Below are 27,913 nucleotides of genomic sequence, written 5' to 3'. Positions count from 1 at the left end.
AAAAGAATTGAAACTATTTCACCTCTTTGCAATCGTGCTCGTGCATCTCGCCTGCATCGAACCATCACTTCTTTAAACTTATAAGATAAGAACGAAATTATTCAAAGACCCTACAAGTCGATGCGAAAATGATTCATAATACCTCCTGTGAATTCTCGGCTGAATCAGTTGGACGGCACATTCACGAAACAAGAGAAACGATATTTCATCTCGTTAGACTGGACAAAAAGCAAAACCACAAACCAAGAGGCTGAAGAATATTGGTTAAATATTGCCACAATTCTTCTTCAAGTTCCCCTTTTAATTTAAATTCTAAGCATTTTTACTGAGATATTTTGAATTTTTTTTATATTTGAAAGCTGAAACTTTTGATTTGTTTTCTTTTATTTTAATAAAGAAGCATGCATTAAATGTGAGGATGTTTGAATTTCAAATTCACCAAACTTAAAATTAAGAAAATTTTGAAGGTAAACAGGAAAGTTTATACATTTTTCTGGGGTTTTTTTCCCCTTCTTTTTTAAATTTATGTATTTTTAATGCATATAAAATCTTTAAGACTACTAAATGTTGTAAGATTATTGATAATTTTAACGATATAAACTGCATTTTAATATTATTACTCAATTTAAATATTAATAAAGAACAACAACATGCATCTATGAAATTTTTATTGAAAGAAGGAAGCAACTATTAAAAAGTAACATTTCATCCTTAATGCAAACTATAATGTTCTCCATATAATATTAATACAATAATGTTATAACAATTATTTAACATCATCAAAATCTATCATTGATTATGATGATTGAAAAATCCAAGCTTTCATTGACATCAATTTTTGACTCAGTTCAGGACTGACTTTGTAACACTCCTCTTCATTAACACATGGCAGTTCTGCAATTTAGATAAATTGTTCTTGTTCATTCATCTTATAAGTGTTTGATAAGATTTCCTTACTGTCAGTTTGAATGTTTTTAGTATTTTTCATCTAGCACCAGAATAGACACAAAATTTTGTTAGTGCATCCATCTTTCTCTTGTTAGAAAAACAGTGACCACTAAAGATGGCTGTGCAAGTAAAATGGTTGAAGAATTAAAGCATTTTGTGAATTTTTTTGCATTGTATTCAAAACCAAATTAAGTCACGTATGAGCTTTCTCCAGTTTTTTTTTAACTTCTAAAACCAGAAAGAAAAAAAAATCGTTGATTTTATTTTAATCTCTGCCTAAGTAATTTTTAATCCAGAATTGAGTGAAATAATAAAACAATTAATTGAGTTCTTTTCAAGATAATTGTAGTCAATAACTTATATATCAAAAAATTTAATGTAAAAGTAACTTTGCATTTAAGTAAAAATTTTATTTCTAAGTAAAATGGCAGAAAATATATTACATTTTTTAAACATAGTCTATATATTTTAATGCAGAGTTTGGCAAGTCAGTCAAACAGCTGTGAAAAAGATTGGATCATCTTGATCTGTAGACAAATTTGAAAACATGAAATATATTCTAAGAATATGGATCGGAAATTTAAATTGTGTTTGATTTTAATTTGAATAAATTTATATACACTGCTCTTGAAATTCAAATTAAAGCTTAAAATTGATTCATAAAAAAAAAAAACACTTTTCCCAAAAAACTCGTGAGCCATCAAGGGCTTCTTCCATTTGGCAGTTTTCTGCTTTACTTATTTGATAATCTGCACTTGGTTGTAATGCTGCCAATCACTAAGTGAAATCATGCATTATCTAAAATATCATTAATCAGATATGAGAGTGTAAACTAAATAAGACATATAAATTATTTATATGTCTTATACCCAAAATTATTTTTACAGTGTAATGTTCTATGGCAGTTTGTGAAAAATTATTAAAATAGGTGTGGCATATTTTATTATTTGTGCAAAGAAATTTTTCCTGTTAAGAAAATTAATTTTTTGAAGAAAAAGTGTTAAACATAGCTCGAAAGAAAAAACATCAGTAAACAGATTTTCTAAAATTTTAATGATAGCTTAATTTTTGTTATTTTTTAAAAAAATGTAAACTTTTGAAATGTGTATTTTGTCAGGATGGTGAATTTAGGATTAATCCTACTGTCAAGGTTTTTATTATAAGTGTGATTATTTGCTTGCTTGAATTTTCATATCAGCATTGAGAACCCTCTGTTAATTTAAATTAAGATGCAATCTATTTCCTGAAAATTGAAATAGTCTGTACAATTTCCTTTAAATTATTTTATTTAATAGGCTTTCTTGGCTACTTAATAGGCTTGGACAAAAGTTTCGAAATTATTTTGTCAATTTTGTTGACAAAATAATTTGTCAAATTATTTTCTCAAAAGAAATTTGGGAAAAGAAGTCATTTTCTACAAATTTTCCAGATTGGATTGAATTGAATTTCAGTACCTTTGAAGCAAAAATTTTTATATGCTTTTTCTTACTTGAAAATTAGTTTAAATAATAAACGCTTTAAAGTTTGTGTATTCATAAATTTAAAGGCAACAGTGAAAGTTTATAAGAGTGATTTTTCCAGTTTCAAACATTTTATTTGATATCATGTTTCTTATTTGCTTGTAATAAATAATTCATATTATGAAATAAATGTATAAACCAGTTAATATATTTGTTAAATATCGATTATTAAAAAATTTCGTTAAACAAGTTAGGGGGAAATCTGACTCATTCTCATCACCGAAATAGTGTTTGCTTTGATTGTTTTTTTTTTAAGATCATGTTTCTCTTATATTTTTAACTTATTAGAGTATATTAAATATATTTTAGAATGTGATCTTCAATCATTTGACAGGCTCTGGTTTGCAACTGAATTCTATAGACGCTGATGACCCAGAGGTAAAGTATAAAAAAGCGAAGTGGAATGAATAATTTTATTTTGATAAGAATTCAGTATTTCTTTTTTAAATTTATAATTATATATACATTATAATAATTTTAACTTAATGTCTGGAATGGTTGCTGTGCATTTATGTGCATTCAATAACAATTGTGCAGATTTCTGACTATCACATGATCCCTTCCATTGGAAGATTGGCGGAGCGGACCTTTTCCTGTCTTCAAGAGTGCGATGAAATCCCCGGCGATCCTTCGGTACTGTTCCGCACAGCTTTGTTTCAGTTCGACAACAAAGTTTTGCCTAAAGTTCTGGAGTAAGTATAATTCAAATTTAAATGCATTCTCATTGATTTTTTTTTTAGTAACGAATCAAATTACTTTAAAATAGACTGGACTTAATGGAATTTGATTATTGCTCCGAAACTTTCATTTGATTCGAAACATGGAAGGGAATTGCTATTATTACCTAGAACTGTGCTATTACCTTGAACTATAATAATCTCCCCAACCCATTCTTCAATATTTTTACCAAATTACGATGGTAGCGTATGAATTTATTATTCAAATAGAATTTCATGCCTCGTATGAATAGCGGAATCTTCTTCAAAATTAGTAACTGAAACAGTAAACTGAATTCCCTAAAAATTGAATTCATTCTTTATCTTTACTAAGAAAATCTGTATATAATATAGCTGGCCAAAAAATAAAAGAATAAAAAAGAATAATCACTTAATCCCAGACATGTTTAAAATGAATAGAACCCATTCATACTTTCGATTTAAAACAGTTAAATTGAATGAATCGCCAAATATCAAAATATTTTCTAATTCATTCCAATATGTTAATAATATGAAAATTCCAAAAAAATTTACAAAAAAGTAATAACTGTCATTTTATAATTAAAAAAACACACTATATGAAAGAATAGAAAGCAAAAATTGTTTTCATTGAAAAAATCTTCTATCTTTAGACAATTATGAATTACAAAAATATTATGATACTAAAGAGAGAACTACTTCTACTTTGTTTTTGATAATTTTTTAATCTGACCCTGAGTAATCATGATTTTAATATTATATATTCTGTTTGGAAATGTTGTTTAATGCACAGATAATAAAAGACAAAGCAATGACTGCAAGTACAGATTTATCTCCAAGTACAACTGCAAAATTTTCTAATTTGCTTCAAGACTTATCCTTCTTGTATGAAATAATTTTTACCTGGAAAATAAGCTTCTGGGAAAACTCCTTGTGTTCCTGTTGTGTTTCGCTAATCAAATGTCTCAGATGCAATTTTTTTTTTATTAAAAATTAAGGGGTAGATGTCAGAGACTTCAGTTTAATGTCTTTTTTTAATATGTCCACAGGGATTTTAAAATAAATGGAATAAAGCCATTTTCTGAAGGAATTCAGGACTATACAATAGAAAATAACGCAATAGAAAGTTTGCATACTAAACGCCTACCATGAATATGGAAGAAAGAAACAGAGAAATGAGACAATCTAAACAAATTGCAATCAAAAGATTCTAAAAATTAACAGGCAGACTGCGATGCTTTAACTGCAGTCATCACCATCGTGCTGCAATTTCATGCATGCTAAAATCTAAGTGCCTGAAAACGAACGAACGAACGCATCGTATTTGAAATTCTTACTTTTGTATATAATGAACAAGGAAAAATGGCGATCCAAAATACATTTGTTTCAACCAAGATGGGTATTTAACCTCCTGGAAAAGCTGTGAAAGATTTCCAAAACCAGTTCACACTAATATTAGATATATCAAATTACAAACCTACAGAAATATTATCTAGGAACCTTCGTTCCCACAGGTAATGAGTGAAAGCAGCCGAGGAAAATGTCCATTCTGAAATTGAATACGAATGTAAGTGTCATTCAATAGCACGAAATGAAGAGAGCTTAATATCTCCATCACAAAATGGGCGATCTCAGACTTGTTTTCTGTGTTCTCAGCGAAATCAAAAGTCTCTTTGGACAAACTGATCTATTTGGCGATTAAACTACACAAAATAAGAAACGACTTTAACACGCTTTAATTATTCGCCAAATATTTCAGTCTTAATGAATGAACCAGATCCTCAAGCGACTCGTTATGTGCTATTAGAATGATAGCGGTCGTGATCTTCATGAGTGAGCGCAAACTAGACTTTCTTTCTCAGGAAACCAAATTAAAATGTAGCAAAAATATCTGCCTCTGCACGCATTCATCTTTATTATAAATAGAGCTAGACATTTTATTGAATGAAAATATTGATCATTTAAAATATTTTATTCATTTAATATTTTGAAAATGTACATCTAATTGTTTCGTGTAGAGACATGTTGGGTGAGGAATTCTTATCTTTTTTATGTATAAGTGGAGTCATTAGGGAAATATTTTTTTGTTTATTAAAATTATATAATAGTATTTTAATTTAAAGAAATTTTTCCAAAACATTAAATTAGTTTCCAATGGCTTTTCTTTGTGTATGTGCATGAAGTAAATATTATATCGTAATTTGTGAATATAATTTCTTTTTTATTTCCATATCTTATATTATTTTTATAAGAGAAAGCAATTTGAAATGAATGAATTTTGAAATCATGTCATCTTTAAAAACCTAAACTATACAGGAGTTTGAAATATTAAACTTTCAACAATAAAATAATTTTGAAAAAGTGCATTTTATCGAACAGTTTTTTTAAACCAATCTCTTCGTTTCTTTCGATCAGTGCCTACAAAGAGCTGAACATGAAGCATGAACCTTTGAAATTAATAATGCCCCGCTTCGAGACTCCATTGGCGCCTCTGCAGCCTGCCGTAAGTAACCTTTCCCCATGCACAAACCTGTTCCGTTTTTGTTAAAATACTCTTTAAAGTGTAGTGTTTGCCATCATACAAAGTTATTTTTCTTTTTTTTCGTGTAATGAAAAGACAATCAAGCGTGTGCTTAATATCCCATTTCATCTTGATTTTGCTTTGTTTTCTTATGTTTGTTCTGTAGTATGCATGTTCTGTAGAATACAGTCTTTCAAAGTTATAAGAGTAAATTAATTCAGGATCTTTACATTTTATTTACAAAACAAATTGTTCAGTCAGACGAAAAATGATGCTTCCCCAGCTACAAAAGGTATAGCATCACCCAATCATTGTCTCGTGTAAAAATATCTACTTGAAATAAATGGTAAAGCCATCTTGAGTCACTGTGTTGGAAATATTAGTCATCCGAGACAGCTTCAGTTTTCTTAAAATATACAATGTGGAACTTGAATAATTCAAAGCGGATGGGCCCACAGAAAAATTTCATTCAACCAAAAGTTTGAATTTAGAACAACTAAGTATAACTCCTTGAGAAAAGGATAATTTTTTAAACTGAGAATAATTGTAATTTTTTTTTAATGTAGAACAATTTTGTAATAAATTATACAGAACTAATGCATATATAGTAATGAATTTTAATAAATAATATGCTAATCATTCTATGAAAAATTGATTTTGATGAACGCAGTATATTTTTATTAAATTTCAAAATATTTTTGAAACATTTTTGACAGGACCCAAAAATTTTAAATGACAGAAATTTCTTGTTTTAATATATTGTACACTAGTTAAGCCCTCATAGGAATTTATTAAGGGTTTAATAAATTATGATCAATGTGAAAGTAATGTAAGGACTAATAATTATTAAAAACAAAAGTCATGTTTTACAATTTTTAGTTTACAATATAAATTCGAATTATAGATGATATTTTGTCATTCTGCTAATTGAAATGTCAAAGAACCGGATAAAAAACAATCGAATATTTGACAGATTAGCCAACTTCCTCTAATCATATTATGGATACTTTTGTCAGTTTTTATAAAATATATATATATATACTAGCCGCCTTTGGTGACCAGCCGGTTCGCCAGTATTACCGCTCGCTACAATTTTCAATTAAATATTTCAAATAGCTCTTAATATCTTCAAATGTCTCTTAATATCTTCTTCTCAAACAAAACATTTTTAATCTTCAAATTTTGATAGTCGTACCAAACTTATACTGTTGTTTAGATAGTTTCGTTCAATTTACTATATATATTTTCCTAATTTGTTGTCATTTCCGGTAAAACTTCAGCTTTAGTTTAAAGTGGAAATGCTGAAATGCAATTAATGTAAAGATATTTTTTAATGAAACCAAGCGTTATATTTTATTTGTCATTTTTATTGTTATTTATTTATTTATTTATTTATTATTATTGAATATGAGTACTGCAAACAGAATCGCTCGGTATTTAAGTTTTATGTGAACTACAAAATATTTTTCATAATTTATGTAATATCTCAAAGAATAATTCAACAAAAATTTCTCAGATTCAGCATAAAATTCAGTTTTTAGTTTTGCTTCAAAAGGATTGAAATGAAATCAATAATAATATTTTGTTTCGACCTATAAATATATTTCAAAAATTATGAAGTCTAAATTTAATGCAATAAGGTATCATATTCTGAGAAATATTCTGGACACACCAAATTTTAAATAAATGAATGAATGTTTTTATTTTCCACGATCAACTAAGACTGATTTATGAAACTTTAAATGTTAAAAATTTAGAAAAACTCAACATTTTCATAAGCTTAGGCCAATTAATCTTGAGAAACCTGCGCGTTGATTGGCGTATTTTCTTTGAAACGATCGATGGAAAATCTAAAATTATCTTTTTTTATTGAATAGTGATATTTAAATTTTCATAAATCAGTCAGTTTAAGTGATTGATTTAGTTGATTGGAAATTAACTCTTTTTATTTAAAATATTAGTGTTTCAAAAACATTTTGCAGCTTAAATTTTATTTTTATTTTGTACAAAAAAAATTGTGGAAAAATATAGTTAAAATATTTATTTAAAAATTCATTAAAAATAGAAAATTAATTTGAAGATTAAATTATTGGTGTCATTTAAAAGATAAATTTTTGATCTTTAACTTGATGTAAAAATCTTTTTTGTGCGGTAATATTTTCGGAAGTTATAGCAGAAACACGCCAAAATTTCGCTTCATTTTTAAATAAATAAAATTCTAATTAAAAATTCGAAAAAATAACCCCCAGGTGCACATTCCCGTCCTCCAAGGTATACACGTGCCAAATTTGGTAGCTGTAGGTTGAATGGTCTGGCCTGTAGAGCGCCAAAACACATACACATTGAGCTTTATTATATATATATATATATATATATATATATATATATATATATATATATATATATATATATATATATATATATATATATATATATATATATATATATATATATATATATATTAATTACATTATCTCAATTATTTATTTACAAACAATTATTTTAATTAGTTTTATTACATTACAATTTATTTAATAAAAGAAATTGTTTAAAGATTTTATTACATGAACTCAAGGGTTTCTATTTATCAAATCTTACTCTGAGCAATGAGTTGAGTTCAATGGCCAAATAAAAATGGACTTCATTTCTCATAAATTATACGAAGAAATTCGGAAATATTGCGCTTGAAAAGGATTTTGTTTTTCAAGGCTCAGACAAAAGTGGGGAAAATTGGCTGCAGAATGCATATGACTCATCGAGAGAGCTGCCAAATTAAACAAAAATGTTGATGAAATATATTTATAGAAGTTTTAATGAAAGAGAATTGCGTCTTTTTCTCCCACTAAAAATTTCAGATGATATTCCTGTCATTCATATATACGGGGGAATTTGTTCCTTTCTTTCTGGACAATAATATATGTGGACGCAGTTCTGCTGAGTTTCCACGGTCCTTAAAAATTCTTGATTTTTTTTCGGAGTCCTGAAAGGATGCCTCTTTGAAAAATAGGTTAAATATACATCCATTACTTCTTAAGTGAGAAAGAAAACAACTCATTTTCCATTTGATTTTGTCTCAAGACCAACGTAAAGAGAGCTCAATCCCCAAGTGAGAAAAATTCTCATCTGCTACGACTCGTAGTTTTATGTTTTCACTATCCTACAGGTGTTCCCACCGTCCTTCCGAGAGCTTCAAAAGCCTGCCCTCGAGCTTTTCGATTTAGATGAAGCGTTCAGCACCGAGAAAGCAAGACTGGCACAACTGACCAACAAGTGCGCGGACGAGGACATCGAGTACTTTATTCGAGAGTGCGGGGATGTGCTGAATGTGACGGACAAGCTCCCTTCCGACAAGCGGGACGGAAAGCACATCTTGGAATACATCGCCTCCCAAGTGGCTGAGTTTAAGAAACTGAATCATGCGAGTATGGAATGACTCGCGAGTGCCTTTACAGGACGTTTGTTTGCCAACCTCGAGAAGTTTATACTTAATATTTTGTGATGAGCAATCCATGGTATGAATCTGTTACAAAAGCATTTGTATTTCATGTCAATCATAATCACCACTTGGTAAATTATTTTTAAAATGCCTTTATATATATATATATATATATATATATATATATATATATATATATATATATATATATATATATATATATATATATATATATATATACAAAAGTTAATAGGAAAAACAAAAATAGGAAGTTATCAAGTTAATAGGAAAAACAAAAATCAAAGAAAAATTAAACCAAAAAAATTATTAAAAAATATTAAAAAAGAATCCGGCCTGAAGACTTTTTCAAGGGTCACCCTCAGGCAGGGATTCAAATAAAGGGATTTTTTCTGTGAGGACATACAGACATTAAGTCTAATAATGATTCCTCGTGACCCGAAAATCCCCCGAAATTATGCTCAAGAGATATACCATTTTAACAGAAAGGAAATACCAAATAACAAATTAGAAAAAAAACCACAAAGTAAAAATACAATAAAAACAATAACAATAAAAACAAAAACAGCATTAAAATTAAAATTAAAATTAAAAACGAAAAGCCAGAACATACCATCCAACAGTGAAGTAAACTTTAAACAATCGATTGTGATTTCCTGTTTTTGAAAGTTAACGGTAAATTATGTAAACAGAGGTAGGCACCCAGCGCCATCTATTGAGTGATCCAATATGCAAGTAAATTTCTATTTTTATTTAAGCCAAAAGATTAATCCCAAACCATACCTTGTTTAATTAAAAAATTGACATTACAGTAATTTCTAGGAAAATCATTTTTAATTAAATTTTTAAGGAGGTTATTTGATGCTTCAATATAAGAATTTTTATTATTGCAAACCCTTTTGATCCTGTTAACTTGTGAGAAAATTAGATTTTTGAAAATTTTAGAGTTTAGATTGGAATGGTAGTTACATAGTTTTGTTATTTTAAAGTTGAAATCATCCCTTTTATCGTATATACCAACTATTGTTTTATCATTAGCAATTTCGATTTTTAAATCCAGAAAGGTAGCCTCAAGTTGATTTATATTTGTATCTTTTAGAATTAAATCTTTTGGATAGCAATTAGTAATAATATTAGTATTGTCGAAGTTAATCAAAAGTAGGTCATCAATATATCTCCACCCGTTTATTAAATTATATTTAATTATTTTTTTCTCATAGTAATGCAGGAAAATATTAGCTAAAGCACTTGAGAAAGCTGTCCCCATTGGAATGCCCTTGACTTGTTTATAAAAATTAATACCATTAAACACGTAATTTTCAGTAATATTAAAATTACATAACTCAAGCCAGTTATTTTTAGGAATGATATTTTCATTTAAATATTCGTCATATATAAAAGTGCAGACCTTTATTAATTTTTCATGAGGTAGATTAGTGTATAAATTTTCGAAATCAAAAGTATTAAGTTTATTAATGTTGTTATCTTTAAGAAAATCCAATACTTCTTTGTTACTAGAAATAATAAAGTTGTCTTCATTTTTTATTTTGTCCAGGATAATTTTTAAGTATTTAAAGAAATGTTTACCCGTATAGTAATTATAACTACCAGTGCTACAGGTTACGAATCTGAATTTTAATGGATTTTTATGAAATTTAACTGTTGGGAATAAATAAGGATAGTTAAGAGAGCAAGTCTTAGTTTTGGTTTTTTTTGCGAAAGCTAGCATTCTTTTATCTAATTCCTTTTTCCCGGTGTTCTTTAACATATAAGTTGCATTAGAGTTATATTCATTAATTAAAAGTTCTTTATAATAATATTTACAAATTAAACAGAAATTATTTGCTGATTTATCTATTACTGTAATAACAAATTTTTCTTTTAAATTTTTTATTTCATTTTTTAATGTTTTACTAAAATAAATCCCACGTTCTTTAGATCTGTCAAAATCAGTATTCAATTTTATTTTAATTTCCTTTAAAATTCTCACTTTCCATTCCCCGAAACCTTCCGCAGGCCAGTGGTATTTTCTAGATAATTTGGCAATAAAAACATCCAAATCATTACCAATAGAAATCAAAATTTTGTTATGGTTTATTTTTTCTCTTAATCTAAATTTTGTTCCTCTTCCCATCAAATCTCTTAAAGAGTTGGATTCAATAATTTTTAAATTACCTGTAATAATATGACCTTTATCAATATCTATAAAATCTTTATATTTTTCCTTGTTACAGTAACAATCTGTTTTATTTATTTTATTTAAATTTTTGCTATAGTAATTATAATTACAAATTTTTTTCTTTAAAGTTGAAGTGTAACTGAACGCTATTGATACATTAGTTTTATCTGCAAGAGGAAAAAATATATTATTATTATGTATAATTTTGGGTAATTTTAGATATTCGAAGTAAATATCCAAGAATTTAATCACACAGTATTCTTTGTAAACATTATTTTTGTTATTAAAAAGTAAATCGTTTTTTCCAATGTTAAGTTTACATTTAATAAGATCTAGAATAATACATTTAGTGTACGAATTTTTAAACTCTAATTCCCCGAATTTATTATTTAAAAACCATTTCATTTTATTATTTCTAAGACCAAAAATGTATTTCCTAATTCTGTGAATGTTTTCACTATTGTGTTCCAGATTACAGTAATTTTGAAATTCCTCAAATATAATTTGAAAATTGCCTCCTTTCCCTTTACCTCTTTTAAATCTTTTAGAAAAGTTATCTTTATTTAGAAAATTTTTAAAAATGTTAAATTTGTTATAAATGCAATTATTGTTTAAATCTGCATAACCTTCCCCATTTAATTTACTATTGAGACCATAAGGAAATAAAGTTTTCAGGTTGCAAATATAAATGTTTTCCAGATCTAATCTTTTGTTTAATTCGTTAATATTGTCTTCTAGAATGTAGATATTAATATTGTTAAAGTTATGTTTTTGAAAATGCTCCAGTTCGAAGTCAGTGGTCCTATTTTTTATGAAGTTTTTTATATCGGATCTGTGATTGTTAATTCTTAAATTAAGCTCGGTGCTAGTTTGGCCAATATATTTTAAATTACATTCTGAACAATTAAGGAGATAAATCAAATTTTTGTTTTTACAGAATGTTTGTAATTTTGAGTTTTCATTTTTGATCTGTTCTTTATCTGCCAAAGGACATGTCCTACACTTTCCGTTTCCACAAATTTTATATTTTTTTGTATTTTTAAGATTTTTTAAACAAAACAATTGTGTCAGTAATTTTTTCTCCGTGAATGCTCCTGACACAAAGCTATCCACAGTGCCCCTTGGTAGAGCGCGCGACGGGCCATGCGCTATGATAAATTCGTTATTAACTTTTTGCATAGTATATATATATATATATATATATATATATATATATATATATATATATATATATATATATATATATATATATATATATATATATATATATCAAATTTTATGTTATGCTTGCTTGTTACAAATCAATATCCACTCCTGTTTTATTTGGTACTAGTCATATTAGGTGACCAGTTGTTTCACCGGCCGTATTGATTATATTTTATTTCAGATAAATTCTGTGTGTGTTTATATATATATATATATATATATATATATATATATATATATATAAATTGATGTTTATAATTCTGTCAAAATGTGTCCCATTAGAGCTGTATTATCTCAATTAAGTTCTATTTATCGTGTGTTTAAATATTTCTAATGGAGATAGCTCTATTAAAAATTTAATATTCAATTCATCTGTCTTTAAATTTCCATTCATATTATAACTTCACTTTTTTTGTCTTGTAAACTATATATATTAAATTGAATCTTTCTTCTTTAGCTTTCAACAATGAAATAAAATCACATGATTAAATATCTTATGAAACAATGAAAACGGTTAGAGCTACAAAGTAATATATTGTTGGCAATCGGACAAAAAAAATTTTTTTAGTTGCAAAAATTCTCCCGATTATTAATTTGGCATCATTAAAAAAGTATACTTTTTCAAATTTTTTTTTAATAAAATGTTCTTTAGTGCTGCGATATTTTTGGAAGTTATAACAGAAAAAAATGATAAAATTCAAATTTGTTTTTAATTAATTATAATTTTAAAAAAATCACTCCAAAATGCACATTCTCACCCTCCAAGATATATCTGTGCCAAATTTAGTATTGTAGGTCACACAGTGTAGCTGGTAGAGTGTCAACACACACACACACACACATTCATCTTATTATTAATGTTGATAAACGTTTATTTCAAACAAGCTTCTGTCCCAATGTATTTCGCACACAGACTTACAGCTAGGGGCAGCTTGATTAAATTATCAATGCACCATATTTGGAGATTTCATTGGAAATTTCAAATATGAATTGTCACAAATGAACAAAACCCTGTTAGTTGCAGCTGTAGGCCTATCAGTTGAAATGTTAAGCATTCTTTAATAGTCAGAATTATTATTAAACAAAAATGTATGATCTTTATGTTTATTTTATGCGTGTGCTTACATTCTTCTCTAAAGAGTTCAACTTTCTTTCTCTCCAGTTGTGAAAATCTTAATATGTTATAGAAAGTTTTAAATGTAGCACATTTGAAACTTCTTTGTTTAAGGAAGATGGGTGAATAAAATTTTAATATGTACTTTTTTATTTTTTTCTGCTACTTAAACACTGAAATTTATTTGTCTTTAAAGGTATTTAGTAATGAATGTGTAACTTATAATAACATATTTTATTATATGTCAATGAAAATCTTTCATTTCAAATTGTACCAATTATTTCATTTCATTAATAAATATAAAAAATAATTTTGCATTATTACTAAAAGAATGCAAAGTTGAAGAAAGTACGCTATATCTATAAATCTCAATTTACACTCATGGGATGTTTCAGAATCGATTTTGCTGTCCAGGAAGCAAATCAATCCATAGATGAGTTTTTGAGAATTTCCGAGACGCGAAACTATCTAAAATGTTAATAACTAAGAAATCATCGGAGTATGAGGGTTTAGATCGGAATTTAGGCTAAATTTTCCCATTCTTCTGGAATGAGTACGTATCCTTAATTGCAGCTCAGATGCTGTATTTAGGCCACTGGTGCCATGATAGATTTTATACATTATTTATCCAGTATTATTGCAACCTACATCTGGACAATATATTTCAGATATAAATATCAGATAATATGCATACAAATTTAAAGAGCCAATAACAAAGCAATGTCGTATCACATTGCCTGAATACAACCGAGAAGCGCGCAGTTTCAATGCGCAAGTTCGGGCAGTCGAAATTCCTGTATTGTCCTCCCATATTTAGCTTGGAATATTGTCATATGTGTTGGCAGAAAAGCAATTCCATGCTTGAGTAAGCGAAGTCTTCTTTCAGGACTTGAAAAATGCTTGTCTATAGCTTATCTGTATTTTAACCTGTTTTTGGATCATTTCATTTTGTCTTATAACAATTAGTATCAGATGAATGATAATTCTCACACTATCAGAATTTTCAAGAAGAAGCCCAAGATACTTGTTTGAACACCCAGATTCGTAATTCATATACCTTCGATGTGCGAAAAAGATCCTCGGTTTCAAAGTGAGTGTACCATTCCGTAGCATACATAAACCAGTTGTTTATATGATTCAGCGATGCATATGAAAATATCGTTATGTCATGATTCGTTTCTGTGCAGACTCATTCATTAAGTCTATATTTTTCATTCGCTTTATGCATAGCACTTGTGGATTTTAATTTTGAAGCCCTTTCATAACTTTTTGAATGTTAAAAATCTGCATTTCTTTCTTAAAAATTGTGTATTTTTACTATGGCTCATTTTTATAAATTTTATTATTTTTTACTTATAGTTGAACAATTCTAGTCATTTATTAATCTGACAAATTAATTGTAAATTTTTAATAAATTTTTGAAATATTAATTTGTATTTTCAATGAAATGAAGACTGTGGATATACATTTTATTAGAATTTAAAAAATTTATGCAGAATGATTGTTGAAAATTTCCTTCATAATTGTATTAGGTGGATTTTGCCGTCCATTTTATGACATGAAAATATAAAATGGTTATTATTTCAATTCGAAGTACAACTGTAACTGAATTTTCAATTTTAAAAAAAGGCAGTTTGTTTGGATTTGGATGTTTAACTATTACACATTAAAGATTTAACATACTTCCTTAGGCCTATTACTGACTGGATGATATTGTGCACATACATGTTGTAAAACTATTTTTAAAGTTTGCTTTTCTAATTATTAAAGACAGAAAACTGATTATATATTTGAATCGCTCATTTTGATTTCCACTGTTACAAATTTTACGGAAGAAGTAAATCGAATACTTTCAATCATTTCCAGGAAATTTGTCAATATTTTTTGAAAGGGATTATGCATGATGTAAAAATTCCTACATAATTATTTACGCTCCTGCAGGATATAATATGCAGGATTTTTATGATAAAAAAGATATCATGACAAAAATAAATATCCGACAATATTTGGAGAAATCTTACTGAATTTTCGAGAGAAAGCTGCTCTTGTTCAGGCCATTCGTCTTTTGTAGTTGTTGCCATTCATTGGATATTTGTAATTTGCTTGCATATACTGGAAGAGCGTTTTGCAGTCTTGCATTTCCTTAATTTTGATAGAAAATTTTCCTTGGAAGGCATAGTTATTCTCTGAATATCGGATAACAATGGGCGCCATCTGGTTCATTGTTTCTTCAATATTAGAAATATCCCCTCCAAGATGCTGTCGATGTAGGGCTTGGCGATCATTGGTGAAATGGGATTCATAGTGATCGATCACTGTAAAATAACATTTCTGCTCTTGAGAAAAGGCTTTTCCAAAACTTCGATGAGAACTCACTTTTTAAGAAAGGCTGGCCAGCATATTTTAAAATCAACTACCTCTCAATGTGCGACATTTTTTTCTTCGGATTTCTCTGAATTCGTAAAGAATGACGTCAATTTCAGGCAGTCAATCCATGCACAATAGAGATGACCAGAACGCTGAAATAGATGTGCTTTAAGCAATGATATATATCCATTTTTCTTATGGAATGCATGATTTCAAGATTTGTAATCCTTTGTCCACAAGGACAAAAGATTACTAAACCATCCAAAAGTTGGATTGATCTCTTTTCTAAATAACAGATTACATTTGAAAAATCATCACTTTCATTCTGAAATGTTAACTTCTTTTTTTGATAAACACTGCTTGTTTTCCTTTTTGCAAACAGTACAGTGCTGAAATGCTTTATTACAAATTTAAATTATTTGTGAAATATTATATAAAGCATTACATTTGTTGCTTTATTAAGAGTTTGATAATTTGATAAGCAAGAATTTCTAGAGAATAAAATATTTACTTGACAGTTCTTTTATAAAACTCAACTGAAGTTGTTAATTCAATCAAATTTTATAAATATTGTTGGCATGCGAGTAATAAAAATAATTTGTTTGGATTTTCAAATCATTTCTTAATTGATTATGTACTCGAGATTGAAATTGCCTTTCTGTATTTATTTAAAATCAAAGATGGGAAAAAGGCAATGATGAAAAAAGTCACTGTGCTTTCTATGCATTGTTTTCCTCCCTCCTATTTTTAATAAAGTGTGTCAGTGTTAGATATAAATAATGTTTTAAAAAAATGCCACATATGTGAAAATTGTTATTGTGAGATTTACTTAATGGATGAGCTTATCGTCCAAAGCAACTATATTGTTACAAACCTGTAATGTTGCTTCCCAGCATGAATAGTTTCATCGTTAGAAAGACCGTTTTATGATCCGTCCTGTTGGGTGCTGATCGGCTGCCGCGTCAGTTATCTCAGAGCTTGGCGACCTTTCGACGAAATTGGCGACTTTAGCAAAAGTAGAATTTGCTGGAAACATCGAGAATTTTAACAATCCCACCAATAGGAACAGAGATAATCCTGACTGGTCCAGAAGCTTCTCTCTCCGCCTCCCGGGAACTATAAAAGGCTGGCAGTCTCAAGCTGCTAGAAAGTGGGAATCGTAACAAAAATCGAAGTCAATCATCAACCAGAATCTGAGTTGGAGTCGAAGTCAAAAAACGAGCTATCGTCGAGAAGATAGCGAAGCAAAGGCAGATGCCATCGTTGTATGGAGCCCAAGCTATTGCTGAACTGAACTGTGTGCCGAGTCCTGTTGTCTATTGTGGAAACAGCATGAAGTTGCGTGTGGAGTAGCCAGTTGTGTGGTAGTGAGTCGGCAGTTGGATACAGCTAAAGCGAGGAGACAGTGGAGAAATTCGGTCGTTTGGAGAGACCGTAGAGCAAAGCTCCGAGGATCCCCTCTCCTGCTGGATTCTGTCTGGACGCTTTGTGTGCTGTGGTCGAATACTACTTGTGGGCTGCTGTCTGTTGTAGTGTGCTGCTGTGTTTTCATCTCGGCTGTACATATTTGTCGTCTTTGAATTAGTGTCTTCGTATCTAATAAACGTCGTTGTTGTTTTCACATCATACACCCACAACAAGCAAACCCGGTGATCAGTAACATTATTTTTGTCTAGAATTAAAACATTGTGTATAATTTATTTTGCTATAAATGAATATAATTATTGTAATATATATATGAATATATGAATACAATTATTAAATTTTCTTTGCTTTTTTTTCTCTATAATTCACTGTGTGAATTATCGTGGCAGCGTGAATCTGAATAGTTGCTTTATTTGTGGCATTTGAATCTCTGGCAGAGTTATGAATGGAATAGATATTGCATTGTAAATTACATTTTATTAATAAATCGTGTTGAGCTGATTTTATTTAACTCTTTTTTCCTTAAAAAAATACAAAGACTGACGAAATTTTGAAATTAGTTATGCATGGAAATCGGATGCCAAATATCATCTTTTTTACATGATCAAACAACTAAACAACTTTTTTATTTGGATTATGATTAAATTTCTAAGAATTCTAATTCCTACCAAAAAACGCATAGTTAAAAAAAAAAGTTTTATTCTCATTACTTACTTTTCAAAGTTCTGCACTGATTTCTAAAAACTAAACATCAAAATGAAAAATCTTATAAATCGTCCAAAAAGTAGTTTAAATTCGGTTATATTAGAAGCAAAAGCCAGCTCATCAGCTTGCAAAATGCAAGAGAGAAGGAACTGCATCGCTTTACGCTACATCGATCTAGCTTAAAGTCATCTGCTTAGGAAGGAACCTATACTCAATGATATTAAACAACTTCGAGATAACCGAAGTTTAAAAATGACATTTGTCAGCAGAATTGTGCTATAGAGCCATAGGCGGATTAGAAATAGGTGACGTTTCAAGATGGCTAGATATCCGCGTGCATCCAGTTTCGAACTACAGGTACAGTTTTTTATTTATTTATCTATAGAAGACCTACCGAAGATATTACTACTTCTTCAAATGACCGGTGATTGAACTTGGTGCACTTCGCAACAGAACTGTAATTCCACTTCACTCTATCAGAAGTCTGCACGAAGAAGATTTATATTTAAGTATTATGCATCCCTCTTACCTCTCACTTTAGGAGGTAGCGCTTGAACTGAGCATTTAATCATGAAAACTGGACAGCAAAATAAACAGTTAGATTCTGCTCTCTGATAAATTCTGTTTTGCTTTTGAGATTGATTCTAGATGGGCTTACATATGGAGAGAATCAAACACTCGATATTTTCTGTCTAACTTGCTAGAAAAGAATACCTATGCAAAAAGTGGTCTGCTTGGAGGAATATCTGCATGTAAGCATGCAGGTCTATTCTGTTGCCCCGTTGAACTCTCAATGCCCAAAGCTACATTGGCAACATACTACCCATCCATACACTGGTACGGTTGGGGATCTTTTGTTTTGCTAGCAGATGCCTATCCTCACATTGTTCTCCTCATACCCCAATTTCTCAAAGACGAGACTGTAATTCAAATGGAAAAGCCGGCAAGCTTTCCCAACCTTAATCTTTTTTAGCATACCTGGCATGTTCTTGGGAGCCTCAGTCCCTTCCCCAAACGCTATATAGACTTAGAGCTGCCTTACGTCATCAGTGGGCATTGTTATCCATGCAACCCGCTGACGTCATAAACAACAATCGATGTGAGGCATGTGCTGCTTTTCTGGAATTTCATTCTTCATACCCTTATGAATATGATCCTATTGCGAAGATATAAGCATTGGATTAAAGCAATATTTTCAAGCTCTGTTATAAAATATTAAATCTTCATTTTCCTTTGGGTCTATGGTCAAGAATAAAACAGTGACACGTTGAAACGGTTTAGAACTTGGCCGAATGGAATACAGCATAACTGTCGCCACTTTCTTCTACCGGTAATACAGTGTTGTGAATTATCTCCCGTTGCCTTAAAGTAACAAATTGAATTCTGTGACCGAGAATAGATGTTATTTAATAAACTCCGATTTCAAGTTATGATAAAATGATGGAATTTTTAAAAATTTCCTTTGAATCTAATATTTCCATTGACATGTTTTAAGAATCCTTAGTATTTAAGATGTATGGTTATTGTTATATTTATTTTAGCTGTCGCAAAATTTCAACATCGATCATGGATGTTATTTAAAAATTAGACCGAGTTTTGAACACTTCATCTAAAATGATACCTAAAATACCTTTTGAGTTCTATCTTGGATTTTCTACTAAAGTTTGCTATAACATCTGATGAGAAATAATTTTGCTTGATATTGATAAGCAATTAGACGTCTGGTTGACTTATAAAAGTATTCAAATATCATTGTGTCCCTTGATTTGGTCCAAGATTTGACACAAGTCTCATCATCATCTTTTAATACAGCATATCATATTTTATCCTTTTAATTCGTTGAAGTTTTGAATTATGGTGTTGACTTAGTTTAATGATTTGGCGTCCCATTTTGGAGCAACGCGATAGCTGTTTTATTTGGAATTCATAATTTTTTTTTGTCATGGTCAGATAAGAAAATGGCATCGCGCATTCTTCCAAACCTCCTCGTCGCGCCAATTTAAGGCTTGATCGAGATGGATTTGGAGGCGAGCGGAGTGGTTCAAGAACAGCTCTGCTTTTATTGAAAATTAAAACTTATAAAAAATAGCGATTGCTTTTTTTTTTCATACTTTCGTTCGAAATAAGACATTTTAATATGAAATCTTTTGAACTAAGTCAGTGCATGGCCAAATCTGATATATAAAAATCTCATGTCACAGTGTTTGTGTTCGTACTCCTCCGAAACGGCTCGACCGATTTTTATGAAATTTTTTGTGTGTATTTGGTAGGTATGAGAATAGGTCGTAAAGTATACTTCATAACGCTAGATAATTAGGGTATCCCATTTGTGATCGCGTCGTTGGTGGAAAATCACAAATGTCGACGGATATCCACACCATGTTTTTCACATGAACAAGTTATACATGGCATGTTCTGGCTTGGGAAAACCATTGAGCTTATTTGTGTTGGCTAAAAACGGACTGACAAAAAATATCGTACACTCAATTGCTCTTCGAAATGAATATTGATTTTCTTTATTTCACTTTTATACTTTAGGATAAAAAATATATTGCTTTTTTCCATTTTACGTTTAACTTTTAAAAGATCAAACAATGTATATATTCGTTACGTTAAAGAAATACATTGTATTGAGAAATGAATGGTCGATGTTTATTTGTTTTTATCGGCGATCATCGTCTACAGCACTCCATTCCTCTTTCTGCCATAGATCCCATCCCCACACACTTCCAATACATTCGTTTTTTTTAAATTAACAATCAAAATATTCACTAGAAATAGTTTATATGGCAGAACATCGTTTGCCGGGTCAGCTAGTTGACTATAAAAAAAGTTTAACTAGAAAAGTTTCAAGGCATCTGAATCTATAAATAAAGGAAAAGAATGTTTTGAAAAATTGAATGAAACAACTGAGTCAGAAGTTGCATTTCCAAATATAATATCGAGGAAGATATTAAAAAATAACTGACAGAATTTTATGAGAAAGAAAAGTTTTTCTCTCCATTTCCCCCCCTCCTTAGAAAGGTTGGGGACCCCGAATTATAAAAAAGAAAGCTAAAAATCTGTTTTAAAAAGTAAAACTCGTTATAAGAAAAGATCCATTTGAAGCTGATGCTAGAAAATAAATCACTGTACAAAAGCTATCGAATGAATTAAAAATCATGCTATTTAAATGCGAAAGGCCGCTTTATTCAACTGTGTTGATAAGTTGTTGTTTATGCACTTTTTATACGAAATGTACTTTGAAAGGTTATTGAAACAAGGGAAAAAAAGCTGAAGTTGTTAACCATATTTTGAATAACGGAAAAAGCGTAATTACACGATTTGGTGAAACGACGACATTTGTTTGATTCTTCTTAATAAAAACGAAGAGTACTGCTACAAAACTTTAAAAGAATATATATTTTAAAATTCTTTTAATTACCAAAAGTTCGTATAATTTCATCATTTCTGCGAAGTAATATTTCCGGAAAATATCGATGAAACGAATAATTTCCCTCTGGCGGCAATGCAGCGGCCGATGTCCGATCGACAAGCAGAAAGCTCGCCATAAAAGTGATTTCTTCCGGACGGCTAACTAATCAGGCGCACTTTCACTGCATCTCTTCGGTAGTGTCGGGTTTCGAGCCTGGAGCCCTCAGAACCCGAAGCAGAGAACTTACAACTAAGCCACTACATATATTAACATGATAATAATGGAGCTGCATAGACAAGTAAAAAATTTCTTTTTCGTCTTATGGAAGGCAGTATTTCCTCAAAATCTTAAGAATGAATTTTATGAAGAATGGAGCAGTAATTTGAGAAATGAATGCGAGAAAATGTATATCAGATTTTCCGTTAGCAAAATGTTTTACAAACTTTCATGCGTGGAATGATTGCTCTGTTATCGCAAGAGATTTTCTGCAATATTCTGATGTTAATAACATCATTAAGAAGAATAAAAATATGTGCATTCGTTTTCCTCATACTGAAATGAAACATATTTTGAGTTAAATTAATGCATTTTTCTTTTCTTGTGAGATAGCTTCACTGTTAAGATCAGTAAAAGTAACTGATATTCGCTTAACATCATCATCATCAATTTCAGAATCTGATGAGTTACATGCGAATTGTGGTATCACAACTAAATATTAGATGACCTAAACAATGTTATTTATCATATAACTTTGATGTCACGTCAGTAGACGCGCTTTACGCGTAGTTCAATCATATCAACATGTTGAAATAATGTTTTTGTGTGTGCTGTCCCTTTATTAACATGAACATGCACCAAGAATATGTCTAATGTGCATCAGCCGAAGAAGAAAAAAATACCAATATTTTTCAATTTTTTTTATTATAAAAAAAATTTGTCCAAACATTTAAACATATTTCTGAAATAAAAATACACTATAATTAAAATTCTTATGTTTGGTAAAGTAACTGGACAACATAAAATTTGGAATATTTCAAAAGTGTACTTCATTCTATCATTTGGTTGAACTTCCAAAAGAAATTTCAACGTTCAAGAAAATGAAACCTTCCGTTTTTAGAGAAGCATAAAATATGCACTTTTAGAATCTATCATATCAAAAAAAAAAAAAAAACATTTAGCGGTTTGTTATGAAGCATTTTTTTTTTCACTGTTTTGCCTCTACCTTGTTATAAAAAGAATCCATATTTTCAAGTACATTGTTATAAAAAGAATCCATATTTTCAAGTACATTGTTATAAAAAGAATCCATATTTTCAAGTACATTGTTATAAAAATAATAATTTCATAGGTTATTGTTAAGTGTATTCCTTGATTTAATAAATTCATTCCATATTTTTAAAAATTCTATGCATCCACTGTTTTTGAATAAATATGTTTTACAAAATGAATTATCCGTTTTGAAATTCTTTGCAATTACTAATGAACAAATATTGATTTCAAATTAAAAGAAGAACCATTCTTCAAAAAAGGCACGTGATGGTAAAACTCCCGAGTCCTGGGATTAATGAAGGCGTCGTTAGTCGGGTTGTCCAGTTTTGTCCAAATGTTATAAATATTTGTGCCTCCGTAGACATGAAAAATACTTTATGCATTCTCTCAATAATTATGTAACTGTAAATCGTATAGTAAGAAATGATAAAACTTGGCATATAGGATAACAACACACAGGCAATATGAATAGATACAGTAATGCAATATTCGTATAAAATAGGACACAATGCATAAAATGATATATAGACAAGCAATTCAATGAGTAGATAAGGTATTTCATATTAAACATCTAAATAAATAAATCCATTTTATTATTTTTATACTTTTAAATCTCTCATTTTTTTAGAAATATATTTCGACATTAGAAACTTTAAAAAAATTCATTTTCAATAGCACTTTATACATCTTTGATTGCATGAACAGGAAATACGGAACGGAGAAAGTGGAGACATTACTGTATGAAACATTTATTTCTAAAGATGAAATTGTTATGTTATTAGTTGTACCGTTTTTCTGAGACTGGACTAAAGTTGCGACGGGAAGCGGTGATTTTCCTCAAATTCATTCTTCGGGGCTCCCCTTATTCCTATTCTAAGGGGCTCCCCTTATTCGATTCAAATGAGTTCGTGTCGGCGAAAGCGAGTGAAAATGACGCACGTGAAACGCTTGATCTCGAAAGTCAAAAGAAAGATTCTTTTTTCGAAGATGTAGCACAGATTCATTTTTAAATGAAATGTTCCACATGAGCAATTCTCCTCCGTCGCAAAACGGAAGAGCTGATTTTGCATTTCTTTGGTATAACAACAGCAATTCTGCAGAAGGTTTTGTTCCTTGAAACTGTAATCAGAATACTTTCGGAGACTCTTTGTGGGCGTGGTCTCGCGATTGTTCCAGATTATATTTTGTTTTCTTCACTTTTCTTATTCTTTTCGTTGTTTTGCACGCAATTCCCGTTGGTTCCGTTCGTTGTGGGATTGAAGACGAACACCTCGGACATCAGAGTCTTAGAGTGGCTGGACCCGGAGCGAGCCGTGCTGGAACTCGAGTTGGTGGCCCCGATCCTCCGCTTGTTCCCGCAAAAGAGCCGCACGTAGGCCTGCCTGTACTGCCGGTTCATTGCTGCGTAGATGATGGGGTTGATGCAGGACGACATCCAGGCCAGAACCGAAGCCATCACGTGAACAGTGGGTAACCTGAAGTGAAACGAAAAAATGAATGCATTGCTCGTGGGGGGAAAAGGTGCTTTTAGCTGAACAATTTTATTAGTCACTCATTCCCGTCTTATTTCATATGCAAGTAATCTAACGATTACAAAAAAGTAGTAATCTAATCAAATGAAAAATTTCCCCATTTTCGGCATCAAGATTTTTATTACAATGAAAGAAAAAAAAATCTGCAAAGGTCATAGGAGTTATTTAAAAATAAATATGCGCAATTATTTGATAAAAATTAGAGAAATATTTCGAAATAAGAAAACGGGGCTCGAGGTAAAATTACTTTTCAGCCGTACCTTTCGAAAATGATTCCCGAAGCATCGTTATGTCACTTTCCCCCTCTTGCCGGGAAAGTGGCGAAGGTGAATACTTCGGTTATTTTCGTAGCGTAAAATGCAGGGAAATTCGACCCTAAATCGTTTGACATTTCACACCTCTTAATTAAGAATTTCTGATCCAGATTCGTCTTCTATTTTATAAATGCACTAGTCATCATTGACGACCAGCTGTTTCGCTGGGAATATTGGTTATATATCTCCGGCGAAATTACGTTATTGCTTATATAATGGAGTATTTAACATCATTTCAATCTTTTCATTTAATCGTTTAAAGTAATACGTCCATGATCCCATGGAAATGTTAGGCATGTCATTTCAATTGTCTTACGTTAGTTCTGTTCAATGCGAGATGAACTTTCCTAATCGATACCAGTTTTATCACATCATAGCGCTGCTCAACTATCACCAAGTATCACTGTATTGTTATAGCTCTTTTTATTATTATTATTATTCGTTTTATAACCTATATAGATATTGAACAGAAACCGTGTTCTTTAGTTTTCCCACAATATAGGAAAACCACGAGATTAAATATTTAATGAAACAATGGAGATTATTTGAATTTCAGGGCAACGATGTAATATTGTTATAAAGTAGAAAAATAAAAATTTAAAAATTGCCAGAATCCAGGAAAAATTTACACGATTAAGTTAGCATCATTAAAGGCATTTTTTAAACTTTGAAACCCTGTCAATTTCGAACATCAAAACGGTAGTTATCGCGAAAAATTAAAATGTGTACATTATATTTATTTTACATTATAAATACGTCATACATTATAAGTGATATACATACAAGTTCAGAAATGTGACATCTAAATTCATTTTTTAAGAATACCATAAACAAAACCAATTGTTAGACAAGAGATCAAGTAATACTTCTTTGTTTGTCATTATTCTTAATATATTCGCGGCCCTGAATGGAGCATTCATTTCCATTGCAATATGGAATGGCATAAATCTTATAGCAGTCACTTTAATCCGATGTAAAATAAAATTTAAATCACCAAAATGTTTATTATCTATGAATTTGTTAATATGGATTCTATAGTAAAGTTTCACTTAAACATTCCGCATAAGAATTTTTAATATTCCGTGCCATCCCAACAACAAGAGCTTTTCATTAAAGCATTCAGCGTCTGATTCAATGCCACTGTATCTGCAATCCATTGAAATAAGTAGCTTTTATTGAAATGGAAAAAAAAAAAAAATAGCCTGGTATCATTAATACGTAAAATTCTTTCAGTTGCCATGGTTATTTTCTTTACAAGGCGGATACCTTAGTGACATGGCCATTAAGAAATTTATTTGTTACAAATGGCTTCCTCACCTAAATGTCTTTTTCATGTCTTTAGATCTTTCTCACGCCAACTCAAAATTTAAGATATTTATTTTAAAATGTAGCAATCTTTTTTTTTTTTTTTTTTTTTTTTTTTTTCCTTTTTAAACGGATGTGATGTGAAATAATCAGCTGGACGAATCAGGTTCCTGGGAAAGTTCCTCGCTAAATATAGCCATTTTTATTTGCGCAAAAACTCTGTCATACATAGGTGTATATTATAGAATAAATATTTCATTTGCATATCAGTGGAGTTGTCCGAAATTTGGAAATAATCTTCTGTCTTGCAATCCGTATCAAATAATGTATTCAGGCTTCTGCTCACTCAACCCTGGCATCTGAGGAAATGCTTGCTGGCACTGAAATTCTACCATTTCAATGCAAATCAATAGTTCTACATTTTCTATGCAAACCGCACTCGTTCAATTGCAAAACTGGAGCAGTCTTGCAGTGAATGTAAAAACATGAAAGAGTCGAGAAACTTTCGCGTTCCATACTATTTATGTTGGAAAATAAACTACTGCTGTTATGGAATTGTTTCATGGAATGGGCAGCGCTCATTTAATTTCAAAACCCTGTTGTGCACATTTCAAGATGATGTCATAGCGCATTGTAAAACATTGCGCAGTTTGATGTAATGCGTTGTGAAGTTTCACACGCAATGTCATATGAATAACTCCACAGCCATTAAGGTATCCATTTTAGAAATTTCTGAAATTTATTGGAGAAATTTCGAGAATGAATTTTCGAAATTCTTAACTTTTTAAAATTAAAAACAATGTTTTGTAATATTTCTCACCATTTGCATGTAAATAAAAGGAAGTCGGCTGAAAATTTATGAACCCTTATTCACATTCCTACGAAAAAATGGGAGGGAGAGAATTCCAGCTAAGGAAAAAAAGAAAAAATCACGAAGTGTCAATGCCATTTTTTTTTAAGTACAAGTTTCCGCATTCTTGCTGTTTTTTTCTCCCCTAGCTTGCCTTATCAGAAGGAGCAGCGGAATTTGAGGTTCTGTCAGGGGAAGAGTCAATACCTTTTCGAAAAAGAAGAAAAAAAAAACGATTTTTTTTTTTTTCTTGCTTGTTTCTTTCTATACTGGAGAATGAATTTCCTGGAATCCGTTTGACCCAATCATTAATTTTTAAATCCATTTCTGCAAATTACTGCCTACAGAATCAATTTAGTTTAAATTTTATTAAGCCCCGTTTTAAAGAAACGCTAGAGCAATTTGGAGACGGATCTCGTAATTTTGAGACGCTGTCAGATGACGAGGACAGCACTTGAATGGCACCACCCTCTCACCGAATTTCCTCGCCACATCAACGAAACAGAATTAATTTTAACTGTTGTAATTATCTGCTTGCTTTCATTCGATTAAAAAACTAATACTGGAAATATAAACATTTAAAGTGAAGTTTCTCCAATAATTAAGTATTTTTCTTCTTACAGATTGATCGCTGTTGTATATTTTACTAAAGAATTAGACCAAGACAGTTTTCATTATAACAGAAATAACAATCAATTAAACCATCAAGCATTACAGAAAGAGAAATCATAAATTAATCATATTATTTTTACATGCAATTTCTCAAAGTGAAGCAGGTGTAACACTGAAACTCAGAATAAATCAAGTCCGTCGAAGGTTTCGTTTATTTATTTTATCTTCGGAAAACTGTTTAGGCACAAATGCTTGTCTACTGATGATGGAAAGATATTTCATGTAGCAACAATTGTTCCATATCGGCCGCCTATTTTAAATACTCACAACAAAGCTCAAATATTCATTTCACTATCACGCAAAAAAAAAAAAAAAAAAAAAAAAAAAAACTTCAAAATTATGTAAAAAAAAAAAAAATACTTCACGAACTTCGATAACCGTTTAGAAAGTGTAATGTTCTCGAAATTGTAAATGAACTATCT

The 27,913-nt window shown here is 30.2% G+C and overlaps 2 protein-coding genes across 5 annotated transcripts in view; one reads left to right on the top strand and one right to left on the bottom strand.

Annotated features, from left to right (window-relative positions):
- The window catches only part of LOC129988641 (intraflagellar transport protein 52 homolog), a 30,306-nt gene extending 21,038 nt beyond the window's left edge, over nucleotides 1-9,268 (top strand). The window contains exons 8-11 of the mRNA XM_056096909.1: nucleotides 2,778-2,846; nucleotides 3,006-3,160; nucleotides 5,579-5,666; nucleotides 8,848-9,268. Of these exons, the coding sequence (XP_055952884.1) occupies nucleotides 2,778-2,846; nucleotides 3,006-3,160; nucleotides 5,579-5,666; nucleotides 8,848-9,117 (582 nt within the window). The 3' untranslated portion in view covers nucleotides 9,118-9,268. The remainder of the gene's footprint in view (nucleotides 1-2,777; nucleotides 2,847-3,005; nucleotides 3,161-5,578; nucleotides 5,667-8,847) is intronic.
- Nucleotides 9,269-22,451: 13,183 nt separating this feature from the next.
- LOC129988127 (protein trapped in endoderm-1-like) overlaps nucleotides 22,452-27,913 on the bottom strand; it is a 94,641-nt gene continuing 89,179 nt past the window's right edge. For 2 of the 4 annotated variants that reach the window (XM_056096269.1, XM_056096268.1), the window contains one exon: nucleotides 22,452-24,293. In XM_056096269.1, coding sequence (XP_055952244.1) covers nucleotides 23,996-24,293 — 298 coding nt within the window. In that variant the 3' untranslated portion in view covers nucleotides 22,452-23,995. The remainder of the gene's footprint in view (nucleotides 24,294-27,913) is intronic. The other 2 variants (XR_008785627.1, XR_008785628.1) reach the window with 2 other exon arrangements.

This window comes from Argiope bruennichi, chromosome 10 (assembly GCF_947563725.1).
Source record: "Argiope bruennichi chromosome 10, qqArgBrue1.1, whole genome shotgun sequence".
In the NCBI taxonomy this organism is placed as follows: domain Eukaryota; kingdom Metazoa; phylum Arthropoda; class Arachnida; order Araneae; family Araneidae; genus Argiope; species Argiope bruennichi.
This window is presented reverse-complemented; position numbering and strand designations above follow the sequence as displayed.